Below are 12,731 nucleotides of genomic sequence, written 5' to 3' on the forward strand. Positions count from 1 at the left end.
TCAGCCTGCTGCTTCCACAAGAAATACACTTTCAGTCATAACAAATACAGCAAATACAGCAAACACAGCGGTGGAGGGAGATACGATTTCAGCTTTTGTGATTGTAGCAAACAAATCTTCAACGAACCGAAACAATGTCATAAAGAAAAGTTGTCCAAAAATCCTCCACAACAGTTTAAGAGCCTGGTAATGTCATAGGCTACATAAAGAAATGTTTTGATGCCATTGCTGCTAAAGGTGGTAATACCGGCCGATGAATAAGGCTGCTCCACTTAGATTTTCATACAGTACTTCTGTATTTTTACTTTTGACAAATTAATAATTACATGGTGTAATATGCCATTGCTTATCTGATATTGTGTTTCCCTTCCTGGTAATCTCCAGATACTGTATTTTATTAAAGATAACATTTTGACTGAAAGAAAGGTGTACTTTTTCACAAGATTGTGTTATCTGTTGGTTACTTCTGCCTCATACAAAAAACCCTTAGTCCAAAATACATTGATCAGCTGGAGAATTTATATTTCTCTTTAATATACATACAGGACTGTCTCAGAAAATTTGAATATTGTGATTTTCTGTAATGCAATTACAAAAACAAAAATGTCATACATTCTGGATTCATTACAAATCAACTGAAATGTTGCAAGCCTTTTATTATTCTAATATTGCTGATCATGGTTTACAGCTTAAGAAAACTCAAATATTCTATCTCAAAAAATTAGAATATTCTGGGAATCTTAATCTTAAACTGTAAGTCATAATCAGCAATATTAAAATAATAAAAGGCTTGCAATATTTCAGTTGATTTGTAATGAATCCAGAATGTATGACATTTTTGTTTTTTTAATTGCATTACAGAAAATAAAGAACTTTATCACAATATTCTAATTTTCTGAGACAGTCCTGTAGGTGGTTGCATAATCCTCGCAAGGGCGTCGTACTGTTTTTACATAAGTGCAAGGTATCCTGGAACAACCCTTGGTCGTATTGAATTACTATTTATTCTTAGTCTCAGTTTTCTAAATACACACTTGATGCTGACAGCTCGTAGTCGGTGTGAAGGCTGAGGGCCAGGATTCACGACACAAGTTTCACCTTTTACGTGCTCTTGAACTTGAAATGTTCTGTGGACTTTAATCAGTTGAGGTTGAATCGCACAAATGTGACCCAGTCTGGTGTTGATGGGGTGGGGGGGCTGCCACAAATGAATTTCGATTAATTTCAGAGAGGGGATGTGAAGCGTTACTCAGTGTTCCACCCACTGAGATTTGGCCTTGTAGTCCGTAATGAGGAGAATGATTCTGCTCTGATTGGAGCGCCCTACTGCTTCAATGGAGTAATCGCAACTGTGTTGATATTACTCTACCAATCCTCCCGCTGTGAGGAGGGAAGCCCAAACTCACAGGGTTTGAATTCAAATTAACTGAATCATTTAGTCATATTGCCAACCTTGGTGTGGAATCCCTCACTCTAAGCTGAGTTGTCACAGTTTGATTATAACCTTCAACAAAATGATTATTATTTGCATAACTGACTGAATGTTGTGTAAAGTATGCATGCTACTGTTAGGTAAACTCCTTGTTAAGGTAGCTTCACGTGACACTTTAATTGAATGAATGAAGTGAATGAATGAAGTTTATTCAGTCATTGCAACACAAAACAACACCAAAAAAACATTGTACACAGCATTAACTTTTCATACAAAACCAAAAAAAAATGTGTTGAACAATAACTGAAAAGGCATAGGCAGAAGCAAACTGCTTATAAAAGCCTATCCTATAGTACCAACTTTCTATTTTTGGCTACCAATCTCCAGAAAACCAAAAAGAGAATAGAAAAGCAAAGAAACAACAAAAGGCAAAGAAACAATAGAAAAGCAAAGAAACATTAACAGATGGTCAATTGCACTTATAAGCTTCAAAAATAGCTTTACAAACCATTTTCTTAAATACAACAAAAGAATGACATGTTTTTAAATTTATGTTGGCATCATTCCAGAATTTAACTCCAACGATGGAGACACATCTCCTTTTCATACCTTTTTTAGCCATTTGTACTGTGAAATTACAGACACCTCTAAGATTATAACGAGTCTCCTGAATTGAAAAGAACCTCTGTATTGGGTCAGGGAGCATTTTTGATTTTGCTTTAAACATAATTTGCATGATTTTAAAATAAAACAAATCATAAAATTTAATAACATGAGAATTTAGAAAAAGTGGATCTGTGTGAGCGTAGTAATCAGCGTTATTTATGATACGTATGGCTCGTTTTTGAAGTTTTATTATTGAATTGAAGGTGGTTTTAAAGGTGGATCCCCACAATTCCACACAGTAAGATAAATAGGGAACAATCAATATGTAGTAAATCAAATGCAAGGCCTTGGAATTCAGTATATTTCTGGATTTATACAGGATTGCGAGTGATTTTGAAATTTTCCCTTTAATGTATTCAATGTGTTGTTTCCATGTTAACTTTTGGTCGATGACAACCCCAAGGAATTTAGTCTCAAAAACCCTTTCAATATCAACATTACATATTTTTTATTTAATATTACCATCATAATTGATCAGGAAAGAGAGATCGGAGATGCTTCTGGCATCCCATTGTTTATTAATTTGTTGTTATTGTTTGATTAAAGTTAAGTTTTAAAGCTTTTTTGTTAGCCATGTGAAAATTGTTGCAATCTTTTAAGCAAGCTTCATTGCTTCCTATGCCAGTCACTTACCCCATGCTGCTCCTCGTATATTTGTAGGTGCATTATCTCAATGATAAGGTGCACTCCAAATTTTGGCACCATCCAGTTTGCAGCCATTCATTTTCAATATCATCCTCAATCCTTTTCAGGGTCATCCGGTTCGGCTGCGGGCTATCGCAGCTGTCAGGGACAGGTCTCCACTCCATCACACTGTGCAGTGGCCAATTCGACCAAGTAAATTTGGCAACCGAACAGCCCAACTGCTGCGTGTTCAGTGCGTTAATGATAAGTTGCGAGTGAGCCTTGAGTTATTTTCGCCTGTAGACACAAGACGGAAGATGTGGGGAGATCCTGAAATCACCAAACTGGATCAAATTTGAATTGCAAAGGTGAATGAACATTTGCATGCATGAGCACCCAAGAGATGTGTTGAGAGAGACTTGGGGGTGTGCAAGAATACACTAACATGTACCACGGTGACTTGAAGGTCAAGAGTTTAAGTCATTATCGGTTCTGACGATCACCTCTGAATATTTGCAGACTTGCTTTACTGAAAACCACACAGATCTTTGTTTATCTAGACTCGTGTTGCAAATCAGTGGCTCGTACCAAATGAAACAGAATGAGCGAGCAGAATCATTTAACGGCCATGGTTTAGCAGTTTCACCCGTCACAGTTGTTAAAGAGCTGTCATCTCTCTTTTCTTCTTTCACAGTGTTTTGCACAACTTCAACTTCTCCCATTCACATGAATAACTTGTTTTTCTCAGGCCTGTTCATTCCCTCACGCAATGCTATGATACGTACGGTGAGTGTGTGTAGGAATACACACACTGCTCCAGCTTTTCTGTCATGGAGCATTGCACTATAAGCTCAGATAAACTGCAATGTCTTGTGTTATATCTCATTTTAACAAGTGCTGATATCATCTAAAAACTCAATATGCCACTTCAAGTAAACTCCTAAAAACTAATCTCTTTTTATTAACCTTAAATATTGCATGATGTTTTTATCCTTAAAATATTTAATGTTTCTTTTCTGTTTTCTCTTTTACACTTGTCATGGCTGTGATAGTTACTGCAAGGAAAAGCTAATAGCGAGCATAGTGAGCATGTAATGTAGAACATGTCATCACCCGTGTTCATTTCAAGCAATGAGCCATGTTATTTATAATTTTAGCTTCACCGGAGAAAATTTAAGATGACTTTGGACCCTCAAGTTCAATAACATTCATGATATTTTATAACAACAACCAAATTATTATTATTATCATTATTATTATTATTATTAAGCCCGAGCAGACCAACTGTGGGATTCTGCAGCACCTGTTCAACCACAGCCTGAGCCAGGAGAAATTCAACTGGAGACATCCTGACTTCTTCCAGTACCAAAAAGATCTCTTCCATTTTCTCCTAATGACTATGGACCCGTAGCCCTAACATCTCACATCATGAAAGTCCTGGAGTTCCAGCTCTCGCTGCAGTTTGCTTATTGTCGTGGGATTGGGGTTAAAGATGACATCATACACATACTTCAACAAACGCACAAATGCACAAACGCATGTCCTCTGGACAAAGCAGGCAGTACTGTGAGGATCATAATTCCTCCAGAGGATTTGATGCCATCCAGCCTGAACAAGAAACTCCAGAAGACACCGGTGGATGCCTCCACAATCACCTGGATTATTATTTATTTAGCAAATGCTTATCCTTAAGCCAAGCAGTTGCCTCCTGGCCTGGTGTATGGAGGGTAATAATCCTCCTTTCAGTCGTTGGAGAGGACGCGGTTTTCTCCTCTCCACAAGCACACAGAGGGGTGGGGCTACTGCCCCTGTCGTGAACGCCGGCCAAGCAGGGGCCGTGTCCAGTTCTGAATGGATTTAATGTAGACCACTGTCTCCTTGGGAGGTGGGTGCCACAGACCTGTAGGTTGGGCTCTAGCCCCAGATGTTTGTTTGGCACCAGATGTTTGTTTATCTGGATTACTGAGTACCTGACAAACAGACCACTGTTTGTGAGACTGAATGGTTGTGTGTCTGACCAGGTTGTCAACAGCAAAACCACAGGGGGACTGTACTCTCACCATTCCTCTTTACGCTGTACACGTCAAATGTCCAGCACATGTCGGAGTCTCGTCATCTCCAGAAAGACTGGGCTTTACTTCACCGTGATTCAGCAACAGTGTGTCTTCAGTTCGTATATACAGGACTGTCTCAGAAAATTACAATATTGTGATAAAGTCCTTTATTTTCTGTAATGCAATTAAAAAATCAAAAATGTCATACATTCTGGATTCATTACAAATCAACTGAAATATTGCAAGCCTTTTATTATTAATATTGCTGATTATGGCTTACATTTTAAGATTAAGATTCCCAGAATATTCTAATTTTTTGAGATAGGATATTTGAGTTTTCTTAAGCTGTAAACCATGATCAGCAATATTAAAATAATACAATGCTTGCAATATTTCAGTTGATTTGTAATGAATCCAGAATGTATGACATTTTTGTTTTTGTAATTGCATTATTAATTGCATTATTATTATTGCATGATTCAAATAAATCCTATATATATATATATATATATATATATATATATATATATATATATATATATGATTTATTTGATATATATATATATATATATATATATATATATGATTTATTTGAACCGCAATGTCTCATTTTTAGTAAATTATTCTTTATCATTACTTCAGTGACCATTGTGGGGTTTTTTTTTTTTTTTTTCTTCCTTTTTCATGAGGGTAATACACATCTTTGTCCACGTCTGTATAAAGGGCAATCTGAGGATGTTCAGCCAGAACAAAACTAAAAGGAGAAGAAAAAAAGTGGTCACAGAAAAAGTTATTATGGAGAGTGTCCTGGCACAGAGTGATACACAACAGGCTTTATGCACTCCCATAAATCTTTGTTTGGAGGATCGGGCTATGTTTTTTTTTTAAATCCATCATTGATTAAGAGATATACTGTATTTATATCATTATCTTGTTTGAAAAGCCGAAAAACTTTTATTATTCAGGTTTTACACTGCAGCCAAAAAGTTAGTTTTTTTTAACTTGTAACTACTTACTTCTTTCACTAGGCTTGCTTAGACGTACAACTTTGTCATTAAAAGATGGAAATGTTATCTTTTAACAACATTTAAATCCATCCATCCATCCATCCATCCATCCATCCATCCATCCATCCATCCATCCATCCATCCATCCATCCATCCATCCATCCATCCATCCATCCATCCATCCATCCATCCATCCATCCATCCATCCATCCATCCATCCATCCAGGTGACTGTTTTTTTTCCTGGCAAGTTTTCTTGGTCTTCCACACGTTAAATTACTCTTAATCAGCCACCATTTTTAACTTAATTATGAACATTGAATATCTGAAACGTCCTGTCTCAACTCTGCTATGCAAAAGTTAGCACCCCCTTTTTTTATTCTATATTTTTGGCTTGTGTAAAATAAACCAACAAAACAAAATAAAAATGAGTATTACAACCCCCAACAAACAACACTGATCATCTTAAATAATAAATAATTAGAGCCAAAAAAGAAAAAGTAAAAAACACAATTAGATCTGAATTGTTTTGTTGGTTTCTGGTTATTAAAATGATTTACTGTTGTTAATTTTTTTCTTCTTGTTTGGCACATGCTGCATGATGTTCATGTGTTTTGCACAGCAGCTCAGTAATAAACTGTCTTCTGAACTGAATAAATATCATTATTATTATCATTACTGGTGCTGGAACCCCTCTGTTTGGTTGCGTTGAGTGAGACACATATAATATGTTACAGGTGATAAAAAAACACTTGTTTTTACCTGGAATATATTGGTATAGAAGTGCAGTTACCCGGGCAGCCATAAACACATCCATCTCTCTAGCTTCATGCTGTTCAGAGTTGCAGGGGAGGGCTGCAGGCTCCAACTGTCACCGAGACATGATAGGTGGCCAGTCTATCACCGCTACCTGGAGCAAACTATTGTATTGATTTTTATTTTTCTAACTAGATTATCCTGACTGAAGGAAGAGATTTATGATTTGAAAAACAAACAAACACAAAGCTTAGCTCCTACTTTCTCGTTCTACATTCTCTACGACAAACTTAAAACATGATAACAGACATGTTGATCAGATAATGGTTATTTATTCTGTGTGCATTCGGCATGTTTCATCCACCCGTCTTCGATATCAATAATTACAATCACGAGAGGGGAGAAGTATTTCTGCAGTCAACTTTGAGCTTGTTTCCTCACTAGAGGGCAGCAACAGTCAACTGCTCCACTTGTTTTTTCCCCTCCCCATCTATTCAAAACACATCCTTTTATAGATAAACTAACCAAGTTAATATATACAGTAGATCTGCCTGACCCTTGCAAAATAAATGAATATATTAGATAATTTTAAGAGATCTGGAAAAGCTATAAAGTACCCATCCTTTTGCATCAGTTTTAAATGTAACTGCTCAGTGCAGCTGTCTAAAATCAGTCTGCTTGTTTTGTGATGATCATTATTTATTGTAAGTACAGTGGCCTTTTTTTTTGTCTTGTTTTGATGTAATGACTTTGGAAAGACTTTTGAAGTTATTTTGGTCTCCAAACTTGTAATTTTCTTTTCTGCCCTTGATTCTGGCAGCCCCATAGTCAGTGTTCATTATCTGCTCTTACAGCTTTGACTTTAGCACAGCAATTACATCCTTAGCTGCACTGATTAATCCAACATGGAGGCATTTCACAAAATGGTTTTGAAAAGACATTTCCAGACACTTACCAGGGAGTAGCTGTGGCACAGCTTGTTTATGCAGATAGTCCACAGCCAGTCAAATGGCAATAAGATGTTTTCAATGGCTGCTTAAGGGTTCTCTTAACCTCTTGTGTATGCTGTGCAGGAAAACAATAGACTGTTCAAAAAATGATTAATTTAATTTATTTTACCTCTGAGACATAATGGAGGTGTCTGATGTCGTATTTGGGTAATGTATGTTTCTTTATTGTTTAACATATTCCCTCAATGGTCATTCCTCAATATTTCCACTGCTCTCAACTTAACCGCTTAACCTTCCATTCTCTCTAAGCAATCACATAATCAATCACTGTCCCATTGCTTGACAAGGCAGACAAAGGGAGTGGATGAGCGAGAAAAACCTTTTGCCCTGTCTGAACAAGTAAGAGGAATGTTGGCTTCAGAGGGCTAACACAGCCAGAAAACATAGGCCTCGTAAATATTCAATTTAAAGGATTCACAGATAAGGCGAGTTGAAAAATTGAGGCAGCACCCATTCTTCTAGATAAGAGAAGACGGAACCATCTGGAGGCTGGGAGATAGCGAACTCCCACACCATCCCAGGGACCTCACTCTCATCTGCTGCAGCGGCAGAAAAAGGGAAAATAGAGTGCCAACACTTTCATTATGTTAACTTCAATTTGAATTTATTCACATTCAGTGCATGCAGTCAGCTTTTGCCTTTAGTAAACATAACATTAGCGACATGTCCACCATGGGAAAAAAAATCAAGTTATTAAACAATGTTATCCATGTTCAGCCATTTAATAGTTTAGTGGTTAAAAAAAAAAACAGAAACTGTATGACATTTATTTTTCAGAAGGGAAAAAAGAAACACGACTTAACCTCTCGTTTTCATTTTTAGACTTAACACATGGCCATTTCTAAGGCACTGAAAGCACCTTTATTCATTTCCCTTGAATTATTCTCTTTCAAAGAAAAACATGTCATGGACTCAGCTCAGAGACTTTGAACATGCGCTATTAGGAAACATAAATACTGAACAGCATTTTAGACTTCCGCCTTTAATCTCCTCCACGTCTGCTTCTTTAAAAAACAAACAGTACTGGCAAACAGACTCCCAATGTCTGAATAACCTTGTCCACATTCTTATAATGCACTTTGTTGACTCCTCCACCAGCCTATTTTGTTCCAGCCACATTGGATTCGGCTCAGGGTTAATGCTTTTGTCAGTATATTTTATCTGTTCTCTCACTCAGGTACGCTGTGCCGTTATCCCTAATTACCCTGCTGCATTTCACACTTGGTGCTGAATCCTTAATGCATGATAACATGTGCAGGTCGATTCGAAATTTACTGGTATGCACTATCTTTTTGACCTGCATCGGAGACTGGCTGGCCCACGGGCTCTTAGGTGAAAGCTGTTAACTCCGCGATAACAACGGCCTGAAATGATAACCTTCCAGCAGTCCCGAGGACACAGTTTGCTACATGTGTGCTGTATTGCAGTCGCAGCATTTCTTATGCATTTTTGATTGCTTGGCTGTGCTCTGATTCATTTAATGGATTGGACAGAGGGGTTAATCACCAAAGGGTAATTTTGACCGCTTCACGATGAATTGAATTTAGAACCTTTACGTCAAAGTGAAAGCAAATGTTTTTGATGATTTGAAAAGTTAATGCCACTGGGATTGACTCTTCTATTCTTCCACACTATTGCAAAATTGAACAAAAAAGACCTTGATAAGAAGTTGTTTTGATTAGTTTGTTTTTGATCAAAAAGTTGCATTTAATTGAAATTTTGACTTGTAGGTTTTCATAAAGATCGACACTCTCTGTTGAATTGTGTCACCTGCAAAACATGTGGCTGCATAAACTGAGAAGGTTGTTAAACATTCTGTTTAACATTCAGCAATTACCAGAAGGATGTTGTTTAACAGAAATCATTCATCCTTACAATTCAACATGCATGAGTGTAGCTATTCTTTATTCTTTTTTGAATTACCACACATGTCAACAACATTAAGTTACATAAAGCAACAACTCAGACATACCTCCTCTGCAACTAAACTTGTTTCTAAGTGAAGTGGAAATGCGAGGAGGCTACACACAGAAATGCTGGAAGATGCAGAGTGTCAGTCGCCATTTAAATGATGTCTGTCAGCTGGAAATTGTAAAGCGTTACTTTAAAACTTGGCCCCTTTGAAATCGTTTTTTTTTTCTATAGATCATTTTGCTTGAAAAATAGAGGAATATAAAGGGGGAAAAAGATAGCATTGGATATGCTTCATGGGCAGGCCTAAATAGGAAGAAGTGTATCTTGTTGCTGTGGTTTCATCTTTTTGCAGGAAAAGTGTAGAATAAACCTCCGTCAAGCCTAGTTTTAATCCTTTTCTCCACTGTGTTGTGTGATGTTATATTGTTATCTTAATGATAATCTGTGCCTGCATTTCTCCCCTTGGCGTTTCTGTCAGGCTGGGTTGGTTTGGCGCCTTATCAACAGCTTTGTCATTAAATCAGCTTTTTTCTACAGACAAATTTCACTGCTGTTATTCTTATCAAAAGATCAGCACACTATGATTTTTTTTTTCATTATTCTCCATCAGAGCATTGCAGATTCAGTGGCATGTGAGCAAGAAAGATGAAATACAAAAGAACATTGGATAAACTGTTTATTTAATTTTTATCTTAAGAGAAATAATAATTAAGCAAAAGAAGTTGGCATGTTTTTTGATTTTTTTTTTCCATACCATTATTGGAGTTAGGTTGTTTTTTTTATTTTCAGTTCTTGTATCTACTGTACATTGTGCATTTGAAATGCTGTACTTAAAAGCTTTGATGATTGTAAGAAGACACCAATGAATGATTTTGTCCACAAGTTTGCGACAAAGCATTTCTCTGGAGTCCTTTTAACACATTTTTTTTTTTTTTTTTTTTTTTTTTTTTGTGGTTGTGAAATATGAAATAAGTCTGCTGCAGTTCAGATAGAACCGCAGAACGCATCATCACAGCTTTGTGGAGGTGAGGGACTCTCAAAGATGCCCCGTCAATGGTCTATGTACATAGACGAGCCTTGAGATCCCAGTTAAACTGACCTCCAGAGGTTGGACTGGCTGGTCAGCGGAGGAAGCATTGTTCTGAATGAGTGAATGTTCTGATTGTCTCAGCATTGTGCTGGAGTAGAGCGCAGCGCCAAATAAACTCTGCTGATTCAATCCTTTTCCCTGTGACAGTGGTTCAGTCAGTCAGTGAGGAGGGACCGAGACTCCTTCCCCCAAACAGGGTCTCTTACAGTGAGGTAAACTGCTTAATGGCAAAGGTCCCGTAGCTCTCTTGTATGTTGCTTGCGATGCGGGTTTGGCACCCTCTCTGTCCTCCCATAATGCACTGAAGGTCTCTGGAGGCTGATAGCCCGGTTCCTGGGGGTCCAGAGGATCTTTGGAAAGAAGGATGCTGATTGAGGGTACAGTCCTGTGCACGGTCATCTCGGACGTTCCTCCTTCCGTACTCTCCCACACCTCTTTCACCACCTTGTATTGCAGTTTGGTCAGCTGATGAAGAGAGCCCACTTTTCTTTTCATGATCTCAGCACAGGTGATGGTCTTGGTGACCGCTCGGCCCGAGCCGGTGAAGACCACCTGCCTGAGCCCCGCGCCGCCGTTCGTCCCCGTCTCTCCCTGTATCCGTGCCATGGCAAATCCCATCAAGTTGCGGATCTTGCTTCCCTCCTTCACGCGCATCTCCAGGACCCCAGACGCCAAACCTGGGAAGGGACTGGGGCCGTCCTCCTCGGTGCGGCAAACTTTTTTGAATCCTTCCTGTCCAAGCTTAAGCGCCGGAGGAGGGGCTGGCGGTGGTATCGGTTTCAGCAAGTTCGAAACATTGTTGACCAGTGCTGGCTGCATGACAGCATTTGTGCAGTTTTGACCCTGGTAGACGGGGCACATCGCTTGTTTTAGTCCATTCTCGATATGGATCGGTGTGTTTATCTCCAGTCCTGGTTGAGGCTTGAAATTGTTACTGGTCAGACATTGGTTTCCACCACCACCGAACACTCCGCACCCTGTGAACATTTCTGCAGTCCTCAGTGCTCCGCTGTATTGCTATTCCAGACACACTCTTTTTCCTCAAGGAATAAAAGATAACAAAATTTTCTTACGCATTTGGCACTTCTCCCTCCCTCCAGTCAACAGCTGCAATGTTTCAAGACTTCATATAAGAAAATATTTCTCACTCCCCAAGAGCACTATCAACAAAGTCTTTAATGTTCCCTCTCAGAGAAATCTGGTGAAATAAGATAAACGCTTGGCTGGTGAATTAAAAGTACTGTTGGGACCTTTCAATATGTTCTTTAAAGAGCATCTCATTTTTATGTCACCAATGGCTATTCGTAAAATGCTCAGGAGACGGATAAAAAGGAAAAATACAAAGCTAAAATATCCACTTTCCTTCCTCTGTGTGCATTTCATATGGTGCTTTCATCCTAAAAGCTGCAAAGATACAGATTGGTTTGTTGAGTCTTCTTTCACAAAACTTTTCTAAAGACACTGAAAGCTCAAATTAAGACTCCACCTCTTACTTAGCGATCCAATCCAGCGTTGTTGATTCTGATGTTGCTGATCTTCTCTCCTTCAAATCAAAATTGACCTCTTGGCTTGTTCAGCTGTTAAGTTCCACCTTCTGTTTTGAACCTCTGGATTTTTTTCTTTTTTTTTTTTTTTACTCCAGCATAAGTTGGTGCCTGTCTCCTTTCCTTGTGCCCATTGTGCTCTCCACTGAAGCTGAGGCCGAAGGCTGCCCAGAGTCTGCAACTAGTGTGTCGTTCCCTAGAGTTTCTATCTTGCCTTCAGAGATGTTCTGGGAAGTCTGTTCTCTTCCCCACAAAGAGACATAAGGGACAGGAGTTGCCTCACAAATGCTCACAGGAGGAGTGTCTGTGTGGCTGAGGGGGAGCATGAGGGAAAGTGGAGACAGCCCTCTTAAAGGCGCAGGTCCTTTCATCTTTTAGACAAACGCCCTCCCCTCTACAACGAAAGTGTGCCATTGACGGAAATAGCAAAGGGTAGGGCTACTGCGTCCCTTTAAAACCTAGAATGCAGATCCCCGGCAACTTTGTCAATCTCTTTAGAGGACGTTCCGGTGTTCAATGTACACGACTGATTAAACCCCAATTCTGAAATAGAGACTCAGTCAAGCTTTAAAAATGCATTTTCGGCTATGAAACAATGAATTAAATTAGCCCTGTTATAATTGAAAACATCCTTC

At 38.6% G+C, this 12,731-nt stretch overlaps 1 protein-coding gene across 2 annotated transcripts; it reads right to left on the bottom strand.

The window, feature by feature from the left end:
• Positions 1-8,180: 8,180 nt before the first annotated feature.
• LOC133421549 (ribonuclease P protein subunit p25-like protein) lies at positions 8,181-12,378 on the bottom strand. Of its 2 annotated transcripts, none has more exons than XM_061711212.1 (2): positions 12,046-12,378; positions 8,181-11,592 (listed from the first exon to the last, which is right to left on the bottom strand). In XM_061711212.1, the coding sequence occupies exon 2, from the start codon at positions 11,537-11,539 to the stop codon at positions 10,712-10,714; it is 828 nt and encodes a 275-aa protein (XP_061567196.1). In that variant the 5' UTR covers positions 11,540-11,592; positions 12,046-12,378; the 3' UTR covers positions 8,181-10,711. The 2 variants fall into 2 exon arrangements, with proteins under 2 accessions (XP_061567196.1, XP_061567190.1); XM_061711206.1 differs by having other exon boundaries at positions 12,039-12,378.
• Between the last annotated feature and the right edge of the window lie 353 nt (positions 12,379-12,731).

This window comes from Cololabis saira, chromosome 2 (genome assembly GCF_033807715.1).
Source record: "Cololabis saira isolate AMF1-May2022 chromosome 2, fColSai1.1, whole genome shotgun sequence".
NCBI classification, from domain to species: Eukaryota; Metazoa; Chordata; class Actinopteri; order Beloniformes; family Belonidae; genus Cololabis; species Cololabis saira.